At 42.4% G+C, this 13,689-nt stretch overlaps 1 protein-coding gene across 1 annotated transcript; it reads left to right on the top strand.

Moving 5' to 3' along the window:
• Window positions 1-4,848: 4,848 nt before the first annotated feature.
• Window positions 4,849-11,889, top strand: LOC142660423 (uncharacterized). Its single transcript, XM_075837038.1, has 7 exons — window positions 4,849-5,042; window positions 6,480-6,616; window positions 7,452-7,590; window positions 8,948-9,057; window positions 9,524-9,556; window positions 9,925-10,003; window positions 11,267-11,889. The coding sequence occupies exons 1-7, from the start codon at window positions 4,921-4,923 to the stop codon at window positions 11,502-11,504; spliced, it is 858 nt and encodes a 285-aa protein (XP_075693153.1). The 5' UTR covers window positions 4,849-4,920; the 3' UTR covers window positions 11,505-11,889.
• Window positions 11,890-13,689: the final 1,800 nt, after the last annotated feature.

Here is a 13,689-nt window from a genome sequence, read left to right as displayed (position 1 = left end):
TCTTAAAATAGCGCCGCAATCTGCAAAAGACGCTCCAGACGGAACCTCCAACGCAGATGTGAATACAGCCTAAGAAAAAAACAAAAAAATCGCCAAAAAAGGTGTGAACTTCTGAAATTATACAGAATGTCTGTATGTACTAGATCAGTGCGACACATCGACATTTTACAGAACCCGTTCTTTCAGATTCCAGACGTCTGATTTCTCCCAGGTCTACGAGGACATGGGTGTTGGTGGGACGGGTTACAGAATGTGAACTTGGCACGGGTTTTTGTTTTTTTTTTTAACCACGGTTTGTGCGTCAAGAGGAATGCTTTGTATAAGGGGCGTACAGAACACGGGTCACCTACACTACAGTACGACATGACTGCGCTTTACCGACCGCCTTAAAATACCACGTGGTTGACGAATCCTGTGAGTCAATATCTAATATACCTGAAAAGTATGACGTCATCGGTAGATTTTGGGTGTATGTGTGCGTCTCATAGGTTCATTGCCCCGTGCAAACCTAGATTGAGAGTTCTCGGGGTTGCTTGGGCGGCAGCCTAGAAAGGTGCTATAATACAGACGTGTCGCCCTAAGTTTTGGCGATTTACCCCTGACCCCTTGAGTGTTGGGGATTACATTGGGGGGGGGTCCTTCTATTTTTTGGAAAGGTTTTGCTATAGATCACATCACTGTTTTGTATGGTAATAAATTACAGTATAATGTAAATGAGTGGTGGGATGGGGAAGAATGTATTTTGCATGACCCCACATGACGAATGATTTTCCATATTGCAGTCTGTTTCCACTGTTGAGAATATCCTTTGTATCCATCGCTTTAAAAAACAGCCTGGGGCCTCATGCACAAGGCTGTGCCCGTAATCACGGCCCGCTGACTGTCACCCCCATGGGAGCATGGCCCGCAAAATGCAAAAGAATGGAACAGTTCTACGGCGCGGACGCCCATCTGTAGCAATACGGAAAGGTGGCCAATAGAACTGAATGGGTCCGTAATTGCGGACAATTTTTACGGTCGTGTGCATGGGGGCCTTAAACAGATTGAACGCTACCAAATGTACCAGGAATCTCGCAAATTGCTGCAAAAAAGTGAAGTAAGTGGCCTGTTTCAAATTAGTTTTTTAGAAACTTGTTACACCCACCTTAAGGCTGGATTCACACGAACGTGTATTGCGTCCGTGCGGGCCGTGTAGTTTTCACGCGCCACGCACAGACCAATACAAGTCTATGGGGCAGTACAGACAGTCCGTGCTTTTTGCTCAGCGTTTGTCCGCTGCGCAAAAAGCGCGACACGGTCAATATCTCCGCGTATTTTGCGCATCACGCACCCATTGAAGTCAATGGGTGCGTGAGAACCGCGCAGGTCGCACGGAAGCACTTCCGTGCGAACTGCCTGTTTCGCGCACCAGCTGTCAAAAGGATGAATGTAAACAGAAAAGCACCACGTGCTTTTCTGTTTACAAACATCCGAATGGCGTGTCATAATGATGGCGGCTGCGCGAAAAGCATGATGCATGATGCTGCCTCACGGAGCAGGTAAGTGGCTTTTGCGCAGGCAAAACGCTGCGTGCGCAAAAACGCCACGCACGTCTGAATCAGCCCTAACAGCAGTAGAAAAATAGCAGTGACAAAAATTAACCGTCGTAAAATTCTTCGTTTACTGAAGGCATGTGCAATTTTATGACATAATTGATAAATCTCCTTTTTATCGTAGCGCTCAGGAACAACCGACTAACGAGACGCATTTCTGTTCGTCAGAAACGGATGGATTGTTAATGGCGTTCTCCTCTTTGGCCAATCCCTTTTTGTTAAGGTCCTTTTACACGGTCCAAGTATCGGGCAAACGCTCGTGCCCAATCATTGCCCTGTGTAAACAGGGCAACGATCAGCCGATGAATGACCGAACGATCGTTCATTTGCTGATGGTATAATTTATGCAGCCGAAAACATCTTTGTCGGCAGCACATTTTCCCGAGATGAGCTGCTGACCTGATAGGAATGTATGAGGACGAGTGATCGTAGTAACCAGCGCTCGTCCCCAATCATTACTGATCATAGCTTCTTCTTGTGAAAGGAGCAAACGAGCGCCGATCAACTCGGTCTCCTTTATCGGCGCTTGTTTACACGGCCCACAACGGCGGTGTAAGAGGACACTTAGAAGGGTCAGTCCTGCTGTTGCTCTAGAGAGTCCTATATGGCTGTCTCTTTATAGTATATGGTATATTATACAGTAATGTCAGCCTAGATGGCAGCAGTCTCAAACCGAGCAAATCCAACATGATAAAGGTGTCTTAGTTTCTGATGACTTAGAGTGGATAGAATGAAGTTTATGACACAGCTGCAGGTGCGTTCTCACGTCACAGCCCTATATTCACCCCCAGGGGTAGGGGCCGTTCTCTGTCAGACAAGGTTGGGCTCCAGATCCACCCTCTAGTGTCAGAAGAAGCTCTCCAGACTGCAGATCTCTGGGATAGTGCGTGGAAACAGTCAGCATGATTCATCCAAACTTACACCTCTCTGTTTTCATTGCAATTATTGGGTTCTCATATTCTTCAGATCCCATACAAGGTAAGCTTCATTTATGTAATATGTATTTGTCTATAGCCTATTGTCTATTACTCTTGACTTTTTCTTTTTTCTATTTTGGCCGCTGTAGCTTTATCTCAGCTTGAGGGAGGATTTACACGAGCGTGTAATACGTCCGTGCAACGCGCGTGAAAATCGCACGGACCTATGTTAGCCTATGGGGCTGTGCAGACAGTCCGTGATTTTCACGCAGCGCGTGTCCGCTGCGTGAAACGCACGACATGTCCTATGTTTCTGCGCTGTTCTCGCATTACACACCCATTGAGGTCAATGGGTGCGTGAAAATCACGCGCATCCCACGGAAGCACTTCCGTGGGACGCGCGTGGTTCGCGCAACAGTAATAAGAAGTGTGATTGAAAACAGAAAAGCCCCACGTGCTTTTCTGTTTACGAACATACAAACAGTGTCATAATGATGGCGGCTGCGCGAAAATCACACAGCCACGCATCATATGGTGATGACACACGCGCGCAAAACGCACACGCTCATGTAAATCCTCCTTTAACGGTGCAGAAGACACCAGTAATATAAATGGTACATGGTAGGTGGGTGGCCATGTTATAGATTTTACATTGGGGCCCGGGAGCTTCAAGTTACGCACTTGCTTTAACAGCATAAGCCGTCGGGTCGTACATTGAATTGAAAAAACAAAAAGGTAATTTCTTGGGTTTGCTGCAGTTTCTGTGCAGTACAGAATGCCCTGTCCTTGGTGTTTTTGTTGAGGAATAGTTTTATTATAGTTTTATTATAGTATTGCTATTGCAGTTTTCCATTCCCTGGAACGGCTTGTAAAACAAAATATAAGCACCTACTAATAGTAATACAACCCTAGTCAGGACCACTACCAGTAAGGGTATGTTCACACGGCAAGCTAAAAATGGCTGTAAAATACGGAGTTGTTTTCAAGGGAAAACCGCGTCTGATTATCAGCCATTTTTAAAGCATTAAGCGTTTTTTGATGAGTTTTTTTACGGACGTTTTTCTATTGAGATTATTAAAAATGGCTCCAAGAACAGCTCAAGTAGTGACATGAACTTCTTTTTACAGAGCGTTATTTTACGTGCCTTTTTTTAAATTTTTTTAAAGAGCCACATAAAAAAAATGCCCCGTTGGAACGAAACGCTGCTTTTCCCATTGAAATCAATGGGCAGATGTTTGGAGGCGTTTAACTTCTGTATCTTCAGCCGTTTTTCCAGGCCTTTACGGCCCGAAAAACGTCTGAAAATAAGCCGTGTGAACATACCCTAAGTGTGATCTAGCAGCTAGTTACTAGCCCTTGATTTTTTATTTTTTTTTATAGGGGTGCTACTGTATTTTATACATTTACTTGAAACAACCTGAGTACTTGCAGTACATCTGCTAGCTATGTATATAAACCTGTCGAGGTCTACTCTATATATTACAAGCATGTCCTAACCTGTATTTATATACTTCTCCAACTATTACCAAGGGTGTACATGAAGCATACATACACCACACAAACCCCACAATGGGCCCCCTATTGGTACCGGCTCAACTCATCATACTCCTCCATCCTGAGAAAGGGAGGCCCAAAGCTGGTTGACCACAATACCAACACCTCCACCACTACTTACTCCTCCCTTTTAGAAAAGAATGGCGTCTACCTCTGGTTGTGTTACCCAGCATGATTGCGGAGACTATCCGCCCCATGCCGTGTACCCCTTCTTCTTCTGGGCCCCGTTGCAGCTGCATTGGCTACCTCCATGGTACCTATACCTTTGTCCATTACCGCGGATTATGTAAATTTTTGTTTTTCATATGCCACTTTTTGGATGACACTAAGCGAGCAATCTACAGATGCCATCTGGGACAGCTGCACGTAAAGGGGTAAGAAAAACCATGGCTGCTTTCGTCCGGTGTCACATCTGTCTAAAGGTTGTGGGGTGTATTGCAGCCCAGCTCCATTCACTTCAATAGAGCTGAGCTGCGATACCAGACACAACCCAAGGACAGGTGTGGCGCTGTTTCTGGAAGAAAGCAGTCATGTTTTTCTAATCCTGTACAACCCGTTTAATTGTCCTTACAGCTGAGATTTTTCAGTGAGAACTGTGTAATACTTCATATTTCCTGTGGAGGTGCTGCAGGGGAATTGAACACTTGCAGCTGAGCTCCTGGGGATTCCAGCAGCTGGACACCCTGTGATCATCTTATTTTCAGGGGACTCTTTAAGAAAAAGGGATTGTCAAAAGTAGACAACCCCTTTAATTAACGTTCGTTTAACCAGTGCTCTTTCCAACCAATATGCTACGTGCCAGATTGATTTATTAGGATTTTCCTTTTTTTTTTCTGCCAGTTATTTCAGGAGTGTTTATGCCAAACAATATCACAGTGGATTATGATGGCGCCAAAACGGCCTGTGCCATGCATTACAGCAGACTGGCGACACTGGAGGATATCACCTATGCCTTTAGAAATGGCTATGAATTCTGCAAGTAAGCATGATAGTCCATATGTGGCATGTATTGTATATTTGATTTGTTTTGCCCTCTACACTATTGCTGAATGCACCTTTCTTCAAGGGAAACTCCAGTAAAAATAGGAAGAGATATTCAGGCTGTTGCTTAGCAACAGTACCAGTAACTTGCAGGTGACTATGCTGGATCTACATCTGCTGCTTCTGGACCTAGCTGCTAGTAAGAGAAAGTAATGGTGGTCGGTACCCAGTACTTTTTTCTCCATATCACATGGACTTGCACTGCTTGAGATCCAGTCAACGAGTTTATTTAAAGGAAATGTCCACTTTGCAACCTTTTTGTTTTTTATTGCTCCAATGCATCTAAAATAAAAAATGAAGCAACTTTGCAAATAGTCTTTATTAAAACTATCCTACTGTTTTGTGTGTACAGCTCCTATGTCGAGCGACGTGTCTCCATGGCAACAGACTACAAACAAACATACCCGACAGATAGCAGAAGTGGGGACGAGGGAGTGGAGTAAAGCTGAAAATAGATGTAATGATTATCAAAATAATTTTATGATAATCATTTTATCTACATGACTAAAAATCAGTTCGAACTCCTGAAAATCTGTTTCACCTGTTTTTAGAAAGTAAATTCTATGACTGCAGCTTTTACCCCCATCTTCTGGGAGATAAACATACGGGGAAAAAACTGTTTGATGTATTGTGGTCTACGTCGATAGTTAACACAACCTCAGGATCAGACTACACAGGTTTTATTTGCAGTCTGTAACCATGGAGACACATAGGTCTGCAAAGGAGCTGTATACATAAAATGACTATTTTTTTGATTTTTGCAAACTTGATTTATTGTTTTGTTATTTTAGATGCATTAAAACAATAAAAAGTGAATTGAGTGGCTTTTGGGCGGGAACTTATTTAGAGCTTTAAGGGGACCCTTATTATTTGGGACTCTGGACAGTTCTCCAGTACGTATTTTTTGAAACATCTCCTCTGATTTCCAGTTTGGAGTACACTTTACCTTAGGTTCCAGTTTTCATCCGTAATTACGTAATCACGTAATCCGTAAATACGGATGAAATTGCGGACCCATCAATTTATTTTGGCCACAGACACCTTTCCGTATATTTACGTATATGTTTCTGTGCCATAAAAATGATCCGCAAAATATAGAACATGTCCTATTTTTGTCCGCAAAAACGGACATGCTCCATAATTCCCGGCATTGTTCTACGGCACGGACACCCATACGTAGCGCTATGGAAAGGTGTCCGCAACCAATAGAACTGAATGGGTCCGTAAAACCGTGGACTGTGGTACGGTCCACGGTTTTACGGTCGTGTGCATGGGGCCTTACTGAGTAGGACTAGTAAATCCTTATCAATAGCGATAATGAGACTAGTGGGAACGGTCTTGTTGCAGGGAGTAATGGATATTTCTTTTCAACCAGGTGGGGCTGGATTGAAGAGAAGAGGGTTGTCATGCTACGTCTGACGCCATTTAAAGCGTGCTCTGACTATAATGTTGGTATTTTGATGAGAGACTGTCCGAATATCAGATACACGTTCTGTGCGACCAGCAATGTTGGTGAGTTCATACATGCAGATATGGTATCAGGAGGCCTGCTGAACTGTTATCCTACCATCAGAGTTTAAAGAGGTCTTATCCGCTTTCCTAACATGTCATTAAATAGCACGTTCCTCCGTTACTCCTCATGGAAATAAACTGACAACTGGGCAATACAATTCACCTTGTCAATCATGTCTGACACTGTTCAATCAGTGATAACTGTCATAGTGTGTAGGGACATGTCCCGTCAATTTATTCAATTCCAGGAGGAATAACAGAAGTTTGGGTTATTTCTTAGCGGAATACAAGTATTTAGTAAAACAGACATATCAGGAGAGCTCACAGGTCACAGGCCAATGATCGGGAAAACATGCGTTCATATGATCATTGCCCTGTGTAAACCGGGCTGAACAGCTTGTTTACGCTGCCAATAAAATCGTCGCTAGTCGTCAGCACATCTCCCCGTGTACAGGGAGATGTGCTGCAGACATGATGTAAATGTATGAGGATGAGCGATCAGAGGAACGATCGCTTGTCCCCATAACTGGTCGATCATTGCACCTTGTAAAAAACAAAAACATTGATGAGCTGTCTCATCGATCGTCGCTCATTTTCACGCCCCATATCGGCCATGTAAAAGTACATTTAGTAGCTTTTCACACGCTCTCCTCCAGGACTTCTCCCTTGTCTCGCCCCTCCCCTGGAATTCCTTCAAGCATAATCTAAATACTCGCCTATTCGGACACTTTTATATAATCCGCCATAAACTTTACGTCAATCACCTCCACTATCCAATAAGGTGTGAAGTTCATGTATAATGTATTGATAAAATGCCATAATTCCATACATTCAGGTACTGTGCTCGAGCTTCCTATACCTACCAGTCTTGTCCCATCGTATGAAAACGCCAGCAATATCTGCTCAGACAATGGATTTACTTTAGCCACAAGGGAGCAAATCGAAAACACTACGAGCATCATAACAGACAATAGGTAAGATGCACAAAACTCTATATACGGATGCTTATATCAATGTCATTTAGGAATCCTATGCTCGTGTGTGTTTAAATGGGAATTATTCAATTCTATTCATCCTGATCTTCCTGGTTCATCATTGCCAGAACTACTGTGACACCTATCATACATTACACTTAGTGGTTGTAGTGCTGATTTTTTTTTTAATCTACCGATCAACGTTCTTGAGGATCAGGTGTACAGTCGGGTGAGGAGTAACATTTTTGTCTACCGATGACCAATCAGACCCGACTTTGTTGTGCGGCGTGTGGTTGCACAAGGGGGAACATCACATGTCTTTACTAAAGGGGTGCCACTGGCTCCCATGTTCTGGTCACATAGTGCAGTTGCGCACGACCGAGTGCCACACTCGGGCCATTTTTGACGCCGTCCGAGTGGCACCTGATAGTTTTCCTGGACACATTCACTTTATCGGGTTACTTGGGTCCATGAAATCTGACCTGACTCTCCGATCCGTGGAAAGATAGGACATGTCCTATCTTTCCACAGATCAGGAACGGGACCCGGTCGGCACACAGCGGTCATGTGCATTAGGCATTGGAGCTTGTATTCTCATCCAGCGCTTTGTGTATGAACCTTTGAAAGTCAACTGCACAGATCATGACAACTATAATACCAAGATAATTCACAGCTAAGGGCCTGTTCACATCTGCGTTGGAGACGCCATTAGGGGTGTCCATCACAGATCTGGCCCAAAATACAGAAAACCATAGCGCATTATGCTGCGCTGTTGTTTCCAGTAAAACCATGGACATGGACACCCAACGGAACCCATTAAGGTCGATGTGTTCCATCATGCAACGGGACCAGCCCTATTTCAAAGGTGACAACCAGTATGGCTCAAACAACAAAGATGTCTGTCCTTCCTGTTGTCACTTATTCAAAGATGGCCGCCATAACAAAACAGAAAAATGGCTATATCTCTTTGTAAATAAAAGCCTGATAATGATTAAACTTTTGCTGCTGCTATAACTTCTAATCCACTATGTCTTGGTGGGAAATTTTAAGGATATGGAATAAATCTAGTGTCATGTTATTATAAGGTAGAGTACACAGTGTGGGACGATGTATCGGAACAATTTAATGTTAAAGGGGTTCTCCGCTTTGAACAATCTCTACTTGTTAGAAGGGTCCCTTGGTAATAAGCAGATCACTAAGTGTCCCTGTGCTGCGACCCCCAGCGATCAGATGTAATCTGTGAGGAAACCTGGCAGTAAGTGTTCAATTTCCCTGCAGCGCCACCACAGGGGATATCAAGCATTACACAGTGCCCATTGATTTCAATGTTTATCATCACTATTTTTGCATCCATTAGGCTTGCATGGTATAACTGGGGAGTTGGACGGATGAACAATGGGATTTTTGAACAGAATTCCTGTAATGATATATTAAGTCACGCTTCTGCCTTCTGTTATAACCCAGCCTGTAAGTATATACAAGTCGTTCAAGAGCTCTGAAAATATACCGTCATGTAATTTACTATAAAGTACAAGTCTCAATATGGTCTGCTAGATTGTTAACCAGTTTAAATAGAATCTTCTAGAATATATTAGAGGATTGTTTAAAAATGGTGTTCCGACAACTGACGTTTTTGGCATATCTATATCTGTAGGCATGTGATAAATATCAGATAGGTGAAGGTTCCACCTCTAGGCCCTCATGTATCAGAAGAATGGTGACCCCATTAAAGGGAGGTTGTGAAATGGAGAAGACTCGGGAGAGAGCAGGCCGGGCTTGCGTGCGTGCGTGCGTGCGTGTGCGTGCGTGCGTGCGTGCGTCTCTCTCTCCATTGTGCTCTTGCAACATGGGAGGAAACTGGAGTATAAAGATGAAATATACTTTGCACAAGGAATTTTACGTAACTCGTGTATTTTATTTTGTTCTCTTATAGTATCCGATGTCCTTATATCGAAGGATAACCAAAGTAAGTTCCTATTGTTAACACTTTATTTGTACAGAAAAAGTAATTCCACGAAGAATAGTCATTTTTAAAATATTTTACTGTACTGTTTTTGTGCTGATTTTGAGCTATTTTATGCCTTTTTCTTCATTTATTTCCATAACGGTTTTCAAAATCCTGCTGGCTGTGCTTGGAAACGGTCAGCGGTTTAGCTCCACCCTGCTGTCAGACATGTGACCTAGCAGCTGAGTTATAACTGACCTCTGAGTTCCCACAATGCACTGCTCTCTGGTAACCGGGAACCAGCAGAATTCTGAATTTACCTGAAAATCCCCTTACTTAGTGGTTTTGCCCAGATTAACTCTTCACTGTCTGCCTCTTGTTATTTACAGCCTGGAAGAAAATCACCATTGGATGTATTATTGCCTTAATATTTGTGATATTACTAGCAGCCGCTGTATTTATAAGAGGGTGAGTAACAGAAAATTCCCATACAGCACCTTCCAATATTGCAGACCTGTATTTAGTAGTTGTGAAAAAACTGTAGGTAAAATGGGTATGTTCACACGGCCTATTTTCGGCAGTTTTTCAGGCCGTAAACGCCCGAAAAACGGCCGAAAAATCGGAAGCAGAACGCCTCCAAATATCTGCCTATTGATTTCAATGGGAAAACGGCGTTCTGTTCCGACGGAGCGTTTTTCGCTGTGTTTTTTACTCGTAAAAAAGTGCAGGTCACTTCTTGGGATGTTTTTGGAGCCGTTTTCCATAGACTCTACTGAAAAAAGCTCTAAAAATGGCCGTAAAAATGCAGCAAGAAACACAGCGAAAATCGCGAGTGGCACAAAAAACGTCTAAAAATCAGGAGCTGCTTTCTCTGTTCTTATGGAGTAACAGGGAAGCAGCTGGCAATCTGTATTAATTACATTGTGTATTTATAAAAAGGGTTGATAAAAGGGAACAATAGATGGTTTTCTCCTGCAAAGCAAATGGTATTTAAATTTAAGGTTTAGGCCTCCTGCACACGGGATTGCCGTCTGGAATTCCACAGCATTTATATCCCGTTTGCAGTAAGCCTATGTACACCTTTTGAAATATTTTTTTTATTTCTTTACATTTTTTAAATAAAAATGTGTATCCGTGTGTTTGGTGCAAATTTCGAAATACTTTTTATTAAAAATTATTTTTACTTTTTGAAATACAGCTTCTATGAGTCCTGTATACAGAGCAGCTTTATCTAGTGCTGAAACCTGAATCCGTCAGATCAGCGGCACTGACGGGTTCAGTGACAGCGGGTCCTGCGTCTGACACCCAGGATTGAGATGTTACAGATCAAATCGAAGTTCATAACTTAGATTTGATCAATAACAGGTGGATCCATGCAGCATCCGCTGACAGTGAACCCGTCAGTCCCGCTGACCTGACTGATTCAGGTCTAGGCTCTAGATAAAGCTGCTCTGTATACAGGATACAAAGCAGCTGTATCTCAAAAAGTTAAAATTATTTTTAATCAAAAAATATTTAGAAAGTTGCACCAAACATTCTGATGTGATTTGCGAGTGCGTGAAAAACACATGCCACACGCAAAGCACACTGATGCAATAACGCAGCCGACAGGGACAGATTTACTGCGTAAATCTGTCACGCTTGTGTGAATGTAGCCTTAGTCAGATATTTTCATAGCATAGTTCTAATTAATTTTTCTACTGGGCTTATAAACTTTTTGTTATTCTTTAGGAATACATTTATCTGCTGCCTGGGAGAGAAGCGCACTCACGCACCAGAGACCACGCAAGTCCCTGTACCCACGTGGAACACGACCAGCGTTTACCGACGCATTAGTCAAGTGCACAAGAATACAGTTTATGACAACATTGTTATCACAAAGAAACTTCCCCAAGCCATCCACCCAGAAATGAATAGTTACAAGACCCATTATAGTAACATGGGTTTTGACACCACCGGTGAAATGTGAGGGCAAGATATGGGATGATGGTGAAGAATTGGGATTGGGTATTAATGTGCCGCCTTCCACCTAGTTTCTTACCCGACCACTGGGTAAAAACTCTATTTTATCTGTATATATGTGTAACTTCAGTAGCTGAAAACATTAAAAAGACCCGTCCCCTCTCCTGACATGTCTATGTTAGTAAGTACTTGTATTCCCTATGAAATAACAATTCTGGAACTCTGCGTTATGCCATTCCTCTGTTATTCCTCCTAGAAATGTATGAATAAATTGATAACTGGGTGTTACCTGTCCCCTGGTCAAAGTGGTGTGTCCCTACAGCCTCTCTTTATTTGCTCTGATTGGACATTATCAGTCTGTTTAGGGACACGCCCCCAACTAGTAACTTCCAGTTGTCAATGTAATCAGACATTTCTAGGAGGAATAACAGAGGAACGGCACAACACAGAGTTCAAAGAAAAGCTGCTCCAAAATTGTTTATTTATTGGGGAATACAATTATTTACTAAAACAGACATGTCACAAGAGCAGACAGATTCAAGTGACTTCACCACTTTATGCATGGTGCTGCCATTAGTCTCAGAACCCGGAGCACTTTTAACTCATCTGTGATGAACCTATACACATTTTTTTAATTGTTCTATATATAGCCTCCAACATTTCAATCCCCATTCGCGGGACTTTTTAAGCCCCACCTCCATATCCACTAAGGAACGCCCATAAAACCTCCCTGAAACGCCTACTTTAGGGGGCAAATTTCCACAAGCCCTGCCCCCTTTGGGGTCTGCTTCGCGTGAGGTTTGGGACTTACATTTTGCCATCTTACTGGCCAATTTTGTTGTGTGGAACGAATTTGTACACAGGAACGGTAGAGCTGTGGGAATAAGAGGGGACAAATACCGATGAACAAGGGGGAAGCAGATGAGGCAGGGGGTGATGGATGATGTCCTGCTTTATTATGTAGGAGCAAAACACATTTTAAAGCCATACATAACTGTAGGTGTGGCCTACTTGATGGGCGGAGTCTATAGATGTAAATCCAGTACTAGCTTTGCGCCACTCCTAAACAGAGACACCTCCACCAAAACGTATGAACAGAATTAACTACAGAAATAATTAAAACATTTTGCCCCAAAATACTGAAGATAGACCATAAAGTAGATATCTCGACTCTTAAATATATGTGCTGCAGCTCTGGAATCTTGTTTTACTTTTTTGGTTTAGTTGCTGATAGTTTATAATCATTCTGTCCTTAATGTAATAAAAATCAGCTAATCAACTAAAATCAGTATGAGCAAGCAGAGCTGCAGTGTAAAGCATGGGGGATGGGCAAAGTAGCAGTCAGTCGATAGTAAGGCAGGAGGCGGATTTTAGACTCCCTTTTCCCCTCTCCTTAGACAATGCATCTCAAATGCAGTCACTGATCTTAGTCTATACTAAAGAAAATACATAAGGTGGTACCCAAAGCTGGTTATTTACATTTACAAATGTCCACAAAAATCAGCTGAATATACAAACTTCTAAGCAGCACATGGCGGGAAATCGTCTGGAGCAATATAGAAAAATTATAAATGCAAATCTATTAATCAGATATAAAGGAGGGGCAATTCAGGAGTGACCAGAGACCAAAAAAGTAAGGACTGTACCTTTAAAAGAGAATGAACTGTGGGAGGTGACCTGTTACATATATTGTGTGCACATTATTTATCTCACTGACACAGCAAGGGCAAGAAATAAAGTAGCGCAAATGTGTAATATATTATTGATTTTTATTATTATTTTTTTACTATTATATTGTTTCTAATGTGTTGTATATAACATGGCCTATAGGGGTCACTATTTCTACTACAATATTACACTCCGCCAATAAAACCATTATTACAAGTGAGTGCAAATTAGTTTGTGTCTAAGGCTGTATTTACATTTATTGATTTGCGCTACAATCCAACATTCACATTTTAGCGAAAATCACTTAATAATTGCTTCATATCTTCATATATATGGGGTGCAGAGGTAGTAATTGCAATGGGCCCTTACTCCTGTACAGTAGCACTATATGCACAGCGGCTCCAGATGTATGAGCCCCTTTGGCGACAGACTCACAGGGGCTACGTCCACCTTGCCTTAAAGGGGTTGTCCACCTTCTGACAACTGATGACCTATCCACCGTTTAGGTCATTAGTATATCATCG

This window comes from Rhinoderma darwinii, chromosome 9, assembly GCF_050947455.1.
Source record: "Rhinoderma darwinii isolate aRhiDar2 chromosome 9, aRhiDar2.hap1, whole genome shotgun sequence".
Taxonomy (NCBI): Eukaryota; Metazoa; Chordata; class Amphibia; order Anura; family Rhinodermatidae; genus Rhinoderma; species Rhinoderma darwinii.
This window is presented reverse-complemented; position numbering and strand designations above follow the sequence as displayed.